Source organism: Musca autumnalis, unplaced genomic scaffold (assembly GCF_047663935.1).
Source record: "Musca autumnalis isolate F117 unplaced genomic scaffold, ASM4766393v1 scaffold_4, whole genome shotgun sequence".
Lineage (NCBI taxonomy): Eukaryota > Metazoa > Arthropoda > Insecta > Diptera > Muscidae > Musca > Musca autumnalis.
In genome coordinates, this window is record NW_027411977.1 from 239,019,298 (window position 1) to 239,033,603 (window position 14,306).

General features: G+C 34.1%; 2 protein-coding genes across 3 annotated transcripts in view; both read left to right on the forward strand.

The window, feature by feature from the left end:
* The first annotated feature begins 5,382 nt into the window (after positions 1 to 5,382).
* Positions 5,383 to 14,306, forward strand: part of Eip75B (Ecdysone-induced protein 75B) — a 406,555-nt gene continuing 397,631 nt past the window's right edge. The window contains exons 1-2 of one of the 2 annotated variants that reach the window (XM_073986170.1): positions 5,383 to 7,360; positions 7,778 to 8,188. In XM_073986170.1, coding sequence (XP_073842271.1) covers positions 6,313 to 7,360; positions 7,778 to 8,188 — 1,459 coding nt within the window. In that variant the 5' untranslated portion in view covers positions 5,383 to 6,312. The remainder of the gene's footprint in view (positions 7,361 to 7,777; positions 8,189 to 14,306) is intronic. The other variant, XM_073986171.1, reaches the window with a different exon arrangement.
* On the forward strand, positions 7,381 to 7,761 carry LOC141401672 (uncharacterized; the record flags this gene model as incomplete). Its single annotated transcript, XM_073982009.1, has 1 exon — positions 7,381 to 7,761. A coding segment is annotated over one exon (381 nt), but the record flags the coding sequence as incomplete, so codon positions are not given.

Genomic DNA, 14,306 nt, shown 5'->3' on the forward strand with positions numbered 1-14,306 from the left:
GGTAATATGGTCGAAGGACCTAATTTTTATTTGACTACAATATTACCAACACTGCAACAATTTGAGTTGAAGCTAAATTTATGACGAAGGACCACTAACCGGTAGATTTTGTAAGGAATCGGATCGAAAGACCAACTTTTTGTTCCAACACTGTTACAGTCGTTATAGGAACATGAAAATATAGCTAAAGAAAAAATTGTGTCGAAGGACCAAATTTTTATTTGACTACAATATTATCAATAATGCAACAGTCGTTGTTGGGACAAAGAACAAATTAGCTAAAGCTAAAATTTAGTCGAAGGACCAATAACTGATAGGTTTTGTAAGGAATCGAATCGAACAACCAAATTTGTATTTGCTCACATCGACAAAAAATTAGCTAAAATTTAAAATTGAATCGAAGTACCACTAATTGCTAACTTTTTTAAGAAATTGGATCGAAGGACCAAAATTTTTATTTGACTACAATATCGAATGAATCGAAGGACCACTAACTGATGAATCTTCAAAGAAATTGGATCGAAGAACCAACTTTTTATTTCACCACAAAATTACCAACGCTGCAACAAGAAATCGTTACTGGATCATAAAAAAATTATCTAAAGCTAAACATGGTTCGAAGGACCACTAACTGATAGATTTCGTAAGTAATCAGATCTAAGGGTAAATTTGTTGTTTATTTCATAATTAATTTTTTATTTTATTTATAAGATTAGCTAAAAGTAAAATTGAGTCGAAGAACCATTAATTGATATACCGTTTTTTTTAATATTGGATCGAAGGACCAAATTTTTGTTTGACTACAATATTACCAACAGTACAACAAAAATATTTAACGCTGACATTGAATCGAAGTACCACTAACTGAAAGATTTCGTAAAAAAATTCGAAGGAGCAGTTTTTTATCTCATTACAATATTGCCAATACTGTAACAATCGTTTAGGAATATCGAAAAAAATTAAGTAAAAGGGGAGTGCACACCATCAGCCAAAACTAACAGTGAACGTACTTTTACGACAATTTTCTGGCCAATAAAAGCTTTTGTTTAGCTAAAATTGTTGAAATACAATATGTAAAATATTATTTAGAGATTATAATTGTTCCACAAACATCCCAGATGGAACAAGGGAGACTTCTCTCATATCAATGAGTGCACCCCGATTCATATTATCTCAATGATAAGAGACCTACTTATCGTCGAGTCCGAACGGCGTGACCTAATGACACCACTTGTAGAGAAATTTTAACATGGCTGAAATACTCAGGTAATGTCACAAATTTACTGAGGGGTATTTTGTCACCGTTGTCACAGTCCTTCGAGCGTGGATTTTAAAAAAAAATTGTTCAAAATTCAGCAGACCTTCAAGCGCGGATTTTTAAAGATTTTTTTTTCAAAATTTAACAGCCCTTCAAGTGCGGATTTTTTAAAAAATTTTGTTCAAAATTCAACAGCCCTTCAAGCGTGGATTTTTTAAAGAATTTTTGTTCAAAATTTAGCAGACCTTCAAGCGTGGATTTTTGCAAAAATTTTTGTTCAAAATTCAACAGCCCTTCAAGCGTGGATATTTTAAAGAATATTTGGTCCAAAATTCAACAGCCCTTCAAACGTAGATTTTTGAAAGAATTTTTGTACAAAATTCAACAGCCTTTCAAACGAGGATTTTTTAAAGAATTTTTGTTCAAAATTCAACAGCCCTTCATGTGTGGATTTTTTAAAGAATTTTTGTTTAAAATTCAACAGTCCTTCAAGCGTGGATTTTTTAAAGAACTTCGGGTCCAAAATTCAACAACTCTTCAAGCGAGGAACTTTTTAAAGACTTTTTGTTCAAGATTCAGCAGACCTTCAAGTGCGGATTTTTTAAAGAATTTTTGTTCAAAATTCAACAGCCCTTCATTTGTGGATTTTTTAAAGAATTTTTGTTCAAAATTCAGCAGACCTTCAAGCGTGGATTTTTTTTTATAAATTTTGGGTTCAAAATTCAACAGCCCTTCAAACGTGGATTTTTAAAGAATTTTTGGTCCAAAATTTAACAGCCCTTCAAGCGTGGATTTTTAAAGAACTTTTGGTCCAAAATTTAACAGCACTTCAGGCGTGGATTTTTTGAAGGACTTTTGGTCCAAAATTCAACAGCTCTTCAGGCGTGGATTTTTAAAGAATTTTTGGTCCAAAATTCAACAGCTCTTCAAACGTAGATTTTTCAAGAATTTTTAGTGCAAAATTCAACAGCCCTTCAAACCTGGATATTTTAAAGAATTTTTGGTCCAAAATTCAACAGACCTTCAAGCGTGGATTTTTTAAAGAACTATTGGTCCAAAATTCAAAAGTTCTTCAAGCGTGGACTTTTTAAACAAATTTTGTCCAAAATTCCGCAGACCCTCAAGCGCGGATTTTTAACGATTTTTTGTTGTTCAAAATTTAACAGCCCTTCGGTGTGGACTTTTTAAAGAATTTTTGTTCAAAATTCAACAGCCCTTCAAACGTGGATTTTTAAAGAATTTTTGGTCCAAAATTCAACAGCCCTTCAAACGTGGATTTTTAAAGAATTTTTGGTCCAAAATACAACAGCCCTTCAAGCGTGGATTTTTGTTCAAAATTCAACATCGCTTCAAGTGAGGATTTTTTAAAAAATATTTTGTCAGGATTTTTTAAAAAAAAATTTGTTCAAAATTAAACAGCCCATCAAGCGTGTATTTTTGAAAGAGCTTTGGTCCAAAATTCAACAGCTCTTCAAGCGTGGATTTTTAACGAATTTTTGTTCAAAATTCAGCATACCTTCAAGCGCGGATTTTTAAAGAATTTTTTTGTTCAAATTTTAACAGCCGTTTAAATGGATATTTTAAAGAATTTTTGTATAAAATTCAACAGCCCTTCAAACGTAGATTTTTAAAGAATTTTTGGTCCAAAATTCAACAGCCCTTCAAACGCTGATATTTTAAAGAATTTTTGGTCCAAAATTCAACAGCCCTTCAAGCGTGTATTTTTTAAACAATTTTTGTTCAAAATTCATATGCTCTTCAAGCGTGGATTTTTTAAACAATTTTTGTTCAAAATTCATATGCTCTTCAAGCGTGGATTTTTTAAACAATTTTTGTTCAAAATTCAATAGCCCTTCAAGTGTGGATTTTTAAATAATTTTTGTTTAAAATTCAACAGCCCTTCAAACATGGATTTTTTCAAGAATTTTTGGTCCAAAATTCAACAGCTCTTCAAGTGAGGATTTTTTTTAAAATATTTTGTTCAAAATTTAACTTCCCTTCGGTGTGAACTTTTTAAAGAATTTTTGTTCAAAATTCAACAGCCCTTCGGTGTGGACTTTTTAAAGAATTTTTGTTCAAAATTCAACAGCCCTTAAAATGTGGATTTTTTTAAAGAATTTTTGTTCAAAATTCAGCAGACCTTTAAGCGCGGATTTTTAAAGAATTTTTTGTTCAAAATTCAACAGCTCTTCAAGTGTAGATTTTTTAAAAAAAATTTGTTCAAAATTCAACAGCCCTTCAAGTGTGGATTTTTTAAAGAATTTTTGTTCAAATTCAGCAGACCTTCAAGGGCGGATTTTTAAAGAATTTTTTTGTTCAAAATTCAGCAGACCTTAATGCGCGGATTTTTAAGGATTTTTTTGTTCAAAATTTAACAAATTTAAGTGAGGATTTTTTTTTTTAAAAATTTTTGTTCAAAATTCAACAGCTCTTCAAGCGTGGATTTTTAAAAGAATTTTTGTTCAAAATTCAACAGCTCTTCAAGCGTGGACTTTTTAAAGAATTTTTGGTCCAAAATTCAACAGCTCTTCAACGTGGAGTTTTTAAAGAATTTTTGTTCAAAATTCAACAGCTCTTCAAGCGTGGAGTTTTTAAAGAATTTTTGTTCAAAATTCAACAGCTCTTCAACGTGGAGTTTTTAAAGAATTTTTGTTCAAAATTCAACAGCTCTTCAAGCGTGGAGTTTTTAAAGAATTTTTGTTCAAAATTCAACAGCTCTTCAAGCGTGGAGTTTTTAAAGAATTTTTGCAGACCTTCAAGCGTGGATTTTTAAAGAATTTTTGCTCAATATTAAGCAGACCTTCAAGTGCGGATTTTTAAAGAATTTTTGCTCAATATTAAGCAGACCTTCAAGTGCGGATTTTTAAAGAATTTTTTTGTTCAACATTTAACAGCCCTTCAAGTTGGGATTTGTTAAAGAATTTTTGTTCAAAATTCAACAGCCCTTCAAACGTGGATATTTTAAAGAATTTTTGGTCCAAAATTCAACAGCCCTTCAAGTGTGGATTTTTTAAAGAATTTTTGTACAAAATTTAACAGCCCAAACGTGGTTATTTTAAGAATTGTTGGTCCAAAATTCAACAGCCCTTCAAACGTAGATTTTTCAAGAATTTTTGGTCCAAAATTTAACAGCCCTTCAAACGTGGATTTTTTAAAGAACTTTTGGTCCAAAATTCAACAGCTCTTCAAGCGTGGACTTTTTAAAGAATTTTTGTTCAGGAATTCAGCAGATCCTCAAGCGCGGATTTTTAACGATTTTTTGTTGTTCAAAATTTAACAGCCCTTCGGTGTGGACTTTTTAAAGAATTTTTGTTCAAAATTCAACAGCCCTTGAAATGTGGATTTTTTAAAGAATTTTTGTTCAAAATTCAATAGCTCTTCAAGTGTAGATTTTTTAAAGAACTTTTGGTCTAAAATTCAACAGCTCTTCAAGCGTGGATTTTTTAAAGAATTTTTGTTCAAATTTCAACAGCCTTTAAAGCGTGAATTTTTTAAAGAATTTTTGTACAAAATTTCAAGACCTTCAAGTGTGGATTTTAATAGAATTTTTGGTCCAAAATTCAACAGCCATTCAAACGTGGACTTTTAAAGAATTTTTGGTCCGCAATTTAACGGCCCGTCAAACGTAGACTTTTCGAGAATTTTTAGCCCAAAATTCAACAGCCCTTCAAACGTGGATTTTTAAAGAATTTTTGTTCCAAAATTCAACAGCTCTTCAAACGTGGGTATTTTAAAGAATTTTTGGTCCAAAATTCAACAGCTCTTTGACAAAAATAATCTTAAAAAATCCCGTTTTTGACACAAAATATTCTTTAAATAAAAAATTCAAATTTTAGTAGTCGAAGGACCAAATAAATTCTTTTATTGATGTTATAAATTATTTTATTGAATATTATTAACTAAATTATTTTATTAAATATTATTTAATTAAATAATTTCCCTTTTTCTTTCTTCTCTTTCCAGTTTTTTACATCATAAATTAATATAATCAATTATAATTTTAAAATAATTTAAAATTATTTTAAAAATTATTAAGCATCAAACCCAATCCAACAATAAAAAAATATTTGCATCAACTACCACAACAAGTATTATTAGGATACAATACATCACCTTAACTTCCCTACTGAGGCAATAACTACAAAAAACATAATAAAGGGATTCTCAATTTTCAAAAATTTCCCATAAAGCAAAAATAAATCATTAGTAAAAACACAAAATAATATATTAAAGTACTATATAATCATCAACAAAACCAACCCCCTAGGATTTATACTAAGGCAACAGAAGCAGGTTTAAGGACAACGTGACAACAGCAACTGAAATCAGAGGATAAACAACAACAAAACATACATATATAATCATTATTACATACAAAAATTTTCTATATAAAGTATATATTTCTATATAAAGGAACAACAAACAATTTTCGGATTAAGGAAACCCCCCTCAAAAATAAGAGGAAACAATTTTGGAACCACAATTCTATGTGTTTTACTTTTGGTAATTTAAGGCAGTTTAAGGATATGCAACATTGAAGGCTGATAACATATTTTGAATACAATTTGAAATACAAATCTAAAATTTAAGCTAATTTAAGGAGCAAAGCTAGAAGCAAGCGAATAAGCAAGGTGGCCGTATATTTCAGAAACTAAATTTAATACCAAAATTTTTTTATATAAAAAGGAAATTTATCATTACCCCCCCTCAACAACTCCAAGATCAAATCAAGGAAACACACACAAACACACCCTCAGAAGAGAAGAGACTGATTTTTTATAAGGACAACAAATTTGTAGCATCTAAGGATTTAAGAAACAAAAAAACTCAAAACCATAAGGGAGTCAATGCTAAATCAGAAACCAGCCATAGATCAAAAATCATTCTTTAAGATATACACTTACTCAAGTCAACAACAAAAAGAACAAGAACAACAAAAACAAGTGATTTGGATATAATCCACAAAAAACAAAACAAACAAATACACATAGTTTTGGAACAAAGTTATATATTTTTCTAAAAGAAGAAGAAGAAGCAAGCAAGCTCTCAGCAAAATGTTGAAGAAATTGAGATGCCTAGAAGCTGCTGCCAATTTGGCCCGCGAAGCTAATAACAACAATTCCAATAACTCAAATGGTAATGGCAGTAACAGCACCACAACTACCACCACCACCACCCTTGGTCCGGGTATAAAAATCATTAAAACCGAGCCATTGGATTATGAAATGTTACATTTGGAAGAAAAAGATTTGAGGGAGCGTCAATTGGCCCGAGTTGATGGTGATAATGGTAATACCAATATTATCACCGCTGCATCAACTGCACCACCACCCCAACCTCCACAGCGCTACCAACATGTACAAGTACAAACAGTACCTCCACGTCAGGGCATTACCAATAATGGCAACTCACAAAAAGTCATTCTCACCCCGCGGGTGGAATATGTACAAATTCCCGTTAGTGGGGAACGCAGCATAACGGCTGGCAACACTTCTCAGCAAATCATTATAACACGCACTCTACCCTCGGCCACCACAGTCTCTTCAACAGGGTCACCGGGGCAGCAACATCATATATCACGGCGTCATTCCGCCAGTCCCTCGCAATATCATCGAGTTTCATTGGCTGTGTCACACAACAGTCAGAATAGCCATTCAGCGCCTTCATCACCACCGCCTTTACATCACCAGCAACAGCAATCATTAAGCTCAGGTTCCCTAACAGCAACAGCAACAACAACACAAATTCAACAGCAACCATCACAACAACAACAGCAACAACATGTGCGCGTCATACGTGATGGTCGTCTCTATGAAGAAACGACCATTGCCTGTGCGGCCAATAGCCTAAGAAGGCAATCGGTTTCACCGCCGCCGTTACAACATTATACGCGTTCCGCGCCGGTTTCACCAGCCAACGGCGGGGCTGTCGGTCTAATAAGACGTTATACGCCACAAAACAACGTGACATCGCCGCCGCCTCCGCCACCACCACCACAAAATCCAGGCGCCGCTTCCTCTAATTGTGGCAACTCCGCCGCCATCTCTTCCGCCTCCTGCTCCTCCTCATTGTCTTCTGCTTCTTCAGGAACTTCAATTACAGGTCAGAAATATATCATTACAAACTCACCAGCCACACGCAAATATGTGGTTAATCTCATAACAAATAGTAATCAGCAACAACAGTCACAGCATCATCATCACCAGCAGCAACACTCACATCAGCACCAGCCGGCCGCCACCACCACTCACTTGGCCTATGCTCCAAATCACACTCAACAGCAGCAACAACAACAGCATCACATTATTACATCAACACCAAGTAATCACCAACATTCATCTTCCTCAGCGTCATCTCTTCACAATCACCAGCAACAACAACAACAAATTTATCATCAGCAGCATGCCTCATCATCATCACCATCTTCTTCTCTATCATCATCATCTTCATTATCCTCATCGCCATCCACTTTGAATTCTTCTAATTCGTCGTCAACTCACATATTTCGTACTCCTGTAGTTTCCAGCAGTAGCGGTCATCACTTAACAAATTCTACGTCTTCTTCTTCCTCCTCCTCCTCTTCTAATTCTTCCATGAATCACAACAACAACAACAATTCCTGTACCTCAACGCCCAACCACAACAACAACAATAATACTGCCATGCGTCCACCACCACCACCGCCGCCACCTAAAATAAAACACACTTCAAATGCCTTGGGTTTGGGTGGTTCACATCATGCCGTTGTTATAGGTGGTCCAGGTGGCCAGGGTAATTGCATTACTGATAGGTCGGCAAACATGACCTGCTCTCCATCATCATCTTCGTCAACATCTTTAGGCCCACAGCCGTCATCAATGGCAACTTCCTCAACATCGATGAGTTTAAATGGCAGCTGTGAAGAACCATCCAGTTCGATACCAGATTTAGGTAAGTACAAAAAAAGTATTTTTGAATTTGATTTAGAGAACTAAGAACTGCTTGAAGGACCAAATGTCTTAACAAAGAGTTTATTAGGGAATTCGATTCAAAATGTGGGGTTAGTAATAGAAATATTGCCATATTATGCTCTCGAAGGACCAAACCAACAGTTGTATGTAATGCCCCCAAAAGATTCAATTCGTTTATTTTAAACCGTTTGTACATGAGCTTGGAAATCGAAGGACCAAATCGGACAGAAATTTAGAATTTGTAAATAAATATCTTTTAAAAGACTCAACAAATGTTTGACATTTTACATCTCAGAGAAACAAATCTGAGGAAGAATCAGTGGCGAGTGGCCACGAAATAATGGTGACAGTATTACCCATAAAGCATCAAATGTGTTGCCAATACTGCCGGACCCGCCCTCTACTTTATTACCGATGTATATGCCAAGTACAGAAGTTTCTCTGTCACATATTTATTATCTCTAAGGAGCAAATTTAATTGTGGACTAAATGTCCCTAAACGATACAATGCGTATAGATAATGTCGATAATGAGGTGGCAAAATTGTGTCCTCTTGTTTTAAATGATTCTAGAAACCATAAGTAGTCTTCAAACACACATTTTTTGTTTGAGTACAAGAACTACGTCTTAGTTTAAAATCAGCTCGAAGGACCATAAGTCCAAAAGTAGTGTTTAACAGGGCACATGACGCAAAATAGTGGCTTAGTAAGAAAAATACTTCTACATTATGCTCTGTACGGAAAAAGCGTGAAATTTTTATATATTTAAACACTCGAAGGACCAAACATCAGCTCGAAGGACCATTAATCCTTAAGGAGTGTTTGTCCGAGCTTTCCATACGAACTGTGTGTTACAAAGATAAATATTTCCATATTTACCTTAATATAGATTAAAGTGTTTATTTTTCACGAATTTTTAATATCGAAGGACCAAATGAAGTGGTGTATATAATGTCCTTATAATATGCAATGAGTATATGTATAAAAGGTTATTGAAGATGAATTATTATTATTTCTCATAATTCTATAACATGAAGGGTCAACATTGGTGGAAATTCGTATATAAAATGAGCTCGAAGGACCACCAACACAATTGGCCTGGACCAATACTATCAAATTTATTATCAGAACGGGCAATAGAATAACCTGCATAGCGTTACAAGTACATGCACTTCTTTTGATATATATTTTACTTATTTTTTCATGACTTAAAATGATGGGCGTCATGTCCTCGAAAGATTTAAGGCATATATGAGGCGCTCAGCGCCAAAACGGTCTAACCCACATGCCCCAAAAAATAAAATTGACTATAAAAATTTAGCCGGAACCTTTGCAAATAACTACTAAAAAACTCCATAGTGCATTGTAAACACTAGGTTACAGGGACGAACACAGGGTGGGGCCAGGGGGGCCAGGGACCGCCCCGCCCCCCGTTTTTGTTTGGTCGAACAATATTTGCTGAGCTACTATAACAAATTATTAGATTTTTGTAAACATAAATATTTTTTTGTTGAGATTTTCAATGAAATGTAGTTTTGATGTTTATGTACTAAAAACGTACTTCACACGGTGCTCTTGAAACAATTTTAAATGGAAGGTGCTTACACCTCGGAAGTTTTTGCGGATTCTGAAACTACAATGTTCATAGATGAGAACAATCAAAAAACAAAAAAAATCGCCGGAGCGCTTTTTAAATAAATCGCGATTTAAGTTGACATTTTTAGGGGTTGTTTAGGTTTTTGCGATTTTGCTTAGAAACCGCATTTCCTATCAAAATGGGACTAAAACAAATATTGTAGCTATGAAAATTCTCTACAAGATCGACCTTTATGGTATTTTCGTAGTTTTTACCATTTTTGAGATATAGAAGTTCAACTTGGGACAATGCACTGACTGTATCGCCCCCTTATAAAACAATGTCATGTAGGGTGCGCCTTAACTAACTTTTGATGAAAACCGCTTACACAGGGAAAGTTTTTGTGAATTCTGAATCAGCAGTGTTCATAGATGAGAAAAATCCAAAAACAAGAAAAAATCGCTGTAGGGATTTTTAAATAAATCGCGGTCAAAATTCACATTTTTAGGTGTTTTTTAGGTTTTTACGATTTTGCTTGAAAACCGCAAGTAAAATCGAAATGGAGCTAAAGAAAATGTTGTAGCTGTCAAAATTCTCTAGAGGATTGAGTTTATCATTTGTTCCCAGCTTGTACCATTTTTGAGATAAGGAAGCTCAGTTTACATTTTTAGTTTTTTTTGTTAGGGTTTCGCGAATTTGCTTGAATACGGTAAGTCGTATCGACATGTGACCTGAGAAAATCTTAAAGCTGTGAAAATTCTCTACAAGACTGGCTTAAGTAACTTATCCATAGTTGTAACATTTTTTTAGATATATAAGTTTAAGTTGGGAATTTGCAGTCATGACATTGTTTTATAAGGGGGCGATACAGAATTGAATTGAATTTGAATTGTCCCAATTTGAACTTCTATATCACAAAAACGGTAAAACCGACGAGAATATCATAAAGGCCAATCTTGAAGAGAATTTTCATATCTACAACATTTGTTTTAGTCCAATTTTGATAGGAAATGCGGTTTCTAAGCAAAATCGCGAAAACCTAAACAACCCCTAAAAATGTCAACTTAAATCGCGATTTATTTAAAAAGCGCTCCGGCGATTTTTTTTTGTTTTTTGATTGTTCTCATCTATAAACATTGTAGTTTCAGAATCCGCAAAAATTTCGGAGGTGTAAGCACCTTCCATTTAAAATTGTTTCAAGAGCACCGTGTTCATTTATAAGTTTTGTAAGAAATATTTTCAATTTTTTTTGTTTGAAGTTTTCAAATTTTTTGTTTGAACTTTGCAATTTCTGAATTACTTCTTCATGCAATATCGTTCTAGTATCAAAAAATAAACCAACTCATTTAGCCAAGTCTGCCCCTATGTCTGGAGCGCATGACATCTCTCAAACGGATTAACCGATTTGGTCCAAAGTTTGGACGACATAATATTTTTCCAAACTTAGTATAAGTCATATTAGTCCACCTCTTCGAGTACATCCACCACAAAAGCTAAACATTTTCGCTAAAATTGTGCGCAAATATCCAATTTGGTCATCTTCTACGTTGACCAACTAATATGGCTGGTGTGCGCGATTACATTAGAAGGAATGACTCTCATAATGAAATCTACTTGTTTAATGGACTAACTCGGCACATTCCTTTTTATTAGAAAAACGTAAGCATTTATTTGTCCACAATCGTTAAAAAAGGCCACCAAATTCTGAAAACTCCCAGAATAAAAATTTTGGGGAAAATATATTTTCTGTGAAGCCGAATTTTGATCTGTCGATAGGTAAACATCTCAATCCACAGAGGCGGAAAAGCCGACTGATATGGTTTACTTGCTTTCCATAATATAACACCATGCGACAGGAAAATTATTAACCATATTCTGACACCGCAGCGTGATAGAAGACCAAAAACAAGAAGACTCGTGTCTCGCCGTTTTTCCCTATCTCATCAACTTTCGCGGTTATAGACCTCCAAAGGTCTATATCCACTATACCATTCATAGAAGTCATTTAGTGTCTATTCAAATAAATAATTTAAAAAAGATAATAAAATACCTTAACATATTACAGTAAACCAAATTTCAATTAGAAGTTGTATAAGATGTAATTTATTGGGGTCAAACATTTATCCAACTAAAAACTTTTTGAAACATGGGACTGAAATTAAAGGGCAATATCTCGATAAGCATTAAAGCGTGGATCTATTTTAATCACTTTCAGCATGGAGGTTCTTCAACCAAGGGAATCCCAAAATCCGTATAAAAGCCGATATTCTTAGAAATTAAGGGAAGATCCCAGCAAACCAAATGTCGGATGTCCGACACATCTTAACAATTTCGGAAGCAAAATCGTTCAGATTTCGTTCCGATTTCTATATGATTTTTCGTAGGGAAATTCGTTCAGATTTCTTTCCGATTTCGGAGAGAATGTCGGAAATAAATTTCCCTTCGCAAAACAACCACCTTTTGTATATATCTAGGTCCTTGCTGTTCGATATATACAAAAGGTGGTTGGTTTCATGTTAGTTTGTTGTCGAAAATGGCTGGTTATGAAATTCGCATATACAATTTTTGAAATATTTTTAATATAAATGCAATATATAGTAATTCAAGTTAGTGATGATAGACTTAACATATTCGTACACAAAGTTTACTTTGTTCTACTATAACTACGAAATAATAACAACAGTGAAAATCATTAGAACGTTTGAAATTACAATCTTCCAATAAAAACATAACAAAGATAAATTAATAAAAAATTGGGCGTCAGAGAAAATTTTTTCCTTTGATATTCATACGACATTATTCCAAAATCGTTCAGAAATCTTTACGAAGATTCGAAAGATACCACCGATTTTCATACGACATTATTCCGAATTCAGTCAGAAATCTGTACGAAAATCCGGAAGAAAAATTCCCCTTCTGAATTTCCCAAGGACTTTCTTCCGATTTCGTTCCGAATTCTGACCTAAATCTATCCGATTACGTTCCGAAATTATGTCAACCACTTCATACAACTTTCGTTAAGATATCGTTACGATTTTGGATCCGACAGCGGACGTAGCGTCCGAATTTTGTTCCGATTTCATTACGATGTCGGTACTATTGGTTTGCTGGGATAGCGAAAACAGTGGCAATTCTCTGCGGAAATTAGAAACCAAAATGCCAATTAAGAGCGAATGTGGATATACCAAAATGTGAGCATATGTGGTTAATAACTTAAAAATACGGATAACCATACCAAATGTGGTCTTATATGGTTCATTTTCAATTCAAAATATTCAAGAAGTAATGCATAATATATATTACTCTTTACCTAATTTCAAAATTGTATCTTGAGTATTGTGAACCCTTTCTCTATTCATTTTATATAAAAATAATGTAATATCGAGTTGTTTAGTATTTATACCCTACACTACTATGTGGAAAGGGTATTATAAGTTTGTTTTGGTAAAAATTCATGTAACACCGCGATATATTAGTCGGAGACCCCCAATGTGGTACAGCAATCTTCATATCTCGACAAGATAAAGCGATTTTGAGATGTGTGTCCGTCCGTCTGTCCATTATAAATTGTCACGAAATTTTGTATGGAGGTCGGGTTCCTGAATAGATCCCTATTTTATATTGGTGATGATCGTGAAATATTTAGCGGGTGAAATGGACCAAAACATAATATTTATCCAATTTTGTAGCGGCTCTGTAGGTAACAATAATAGTCCGATCAACGCGAAATTTTAAATAAGGTAAGTGTGTATGACAAAGAAGAAGCTTGCAAATTAAGATGGCGATCAGGTAATATTTAGAGAGTTAAATGGACCACAACTTTATTCTATATCTTTATTCCTGGAAGAGATATTCCACCCATGTAAATAACATTTGGAAGGCCATTTGACCTTTCCATTGATGTCAATTATGTTGATGTACGTGCTCAGATAACAGAGTTACAGCCTAATATATCGAGTTATTTTTTGTAGTGTAAATAGAAGCCCGCTAGAGGTCGCAATTATAGATCAATAGTGACGAGATTTTGCACGATGTAAGAGTTTAAGTCAAATAACATGTCTACAATTTTGGATGATTATCTCATATTATCTAGAGGGTTAAACGGATAATTACTTTTGTATGAAAAATATAAAAATGTAAAAAAATACCAGCAAAGTAGCCTACATATGGAAAAAGAACTACTGACCTTTTCCTGATGCAAATTGCAATAATGTGTCTTATGGATAACTAACGGGCCTAATTTATATTAGGTTTTGTGAAGAATACAACATTTTCCTCCCACGCTACAATCTATCATGATAGAGAAATTCCCAGCATTATTGCAAATTACGAGGAGCCCTAGTCCAATTGAATTTGTTATACATACATATATCAGCATGGGGTCGCTTCGGCACCTTTTTTATACCCTCCACCATAGGATGGTATATTAAGTTTGTAACTACTCGAAATAATCATTGTAGACCCCACAAACTATATATATTCTTGATCAGCGTGCAATTCTACATCGATATATGCCATGTCCG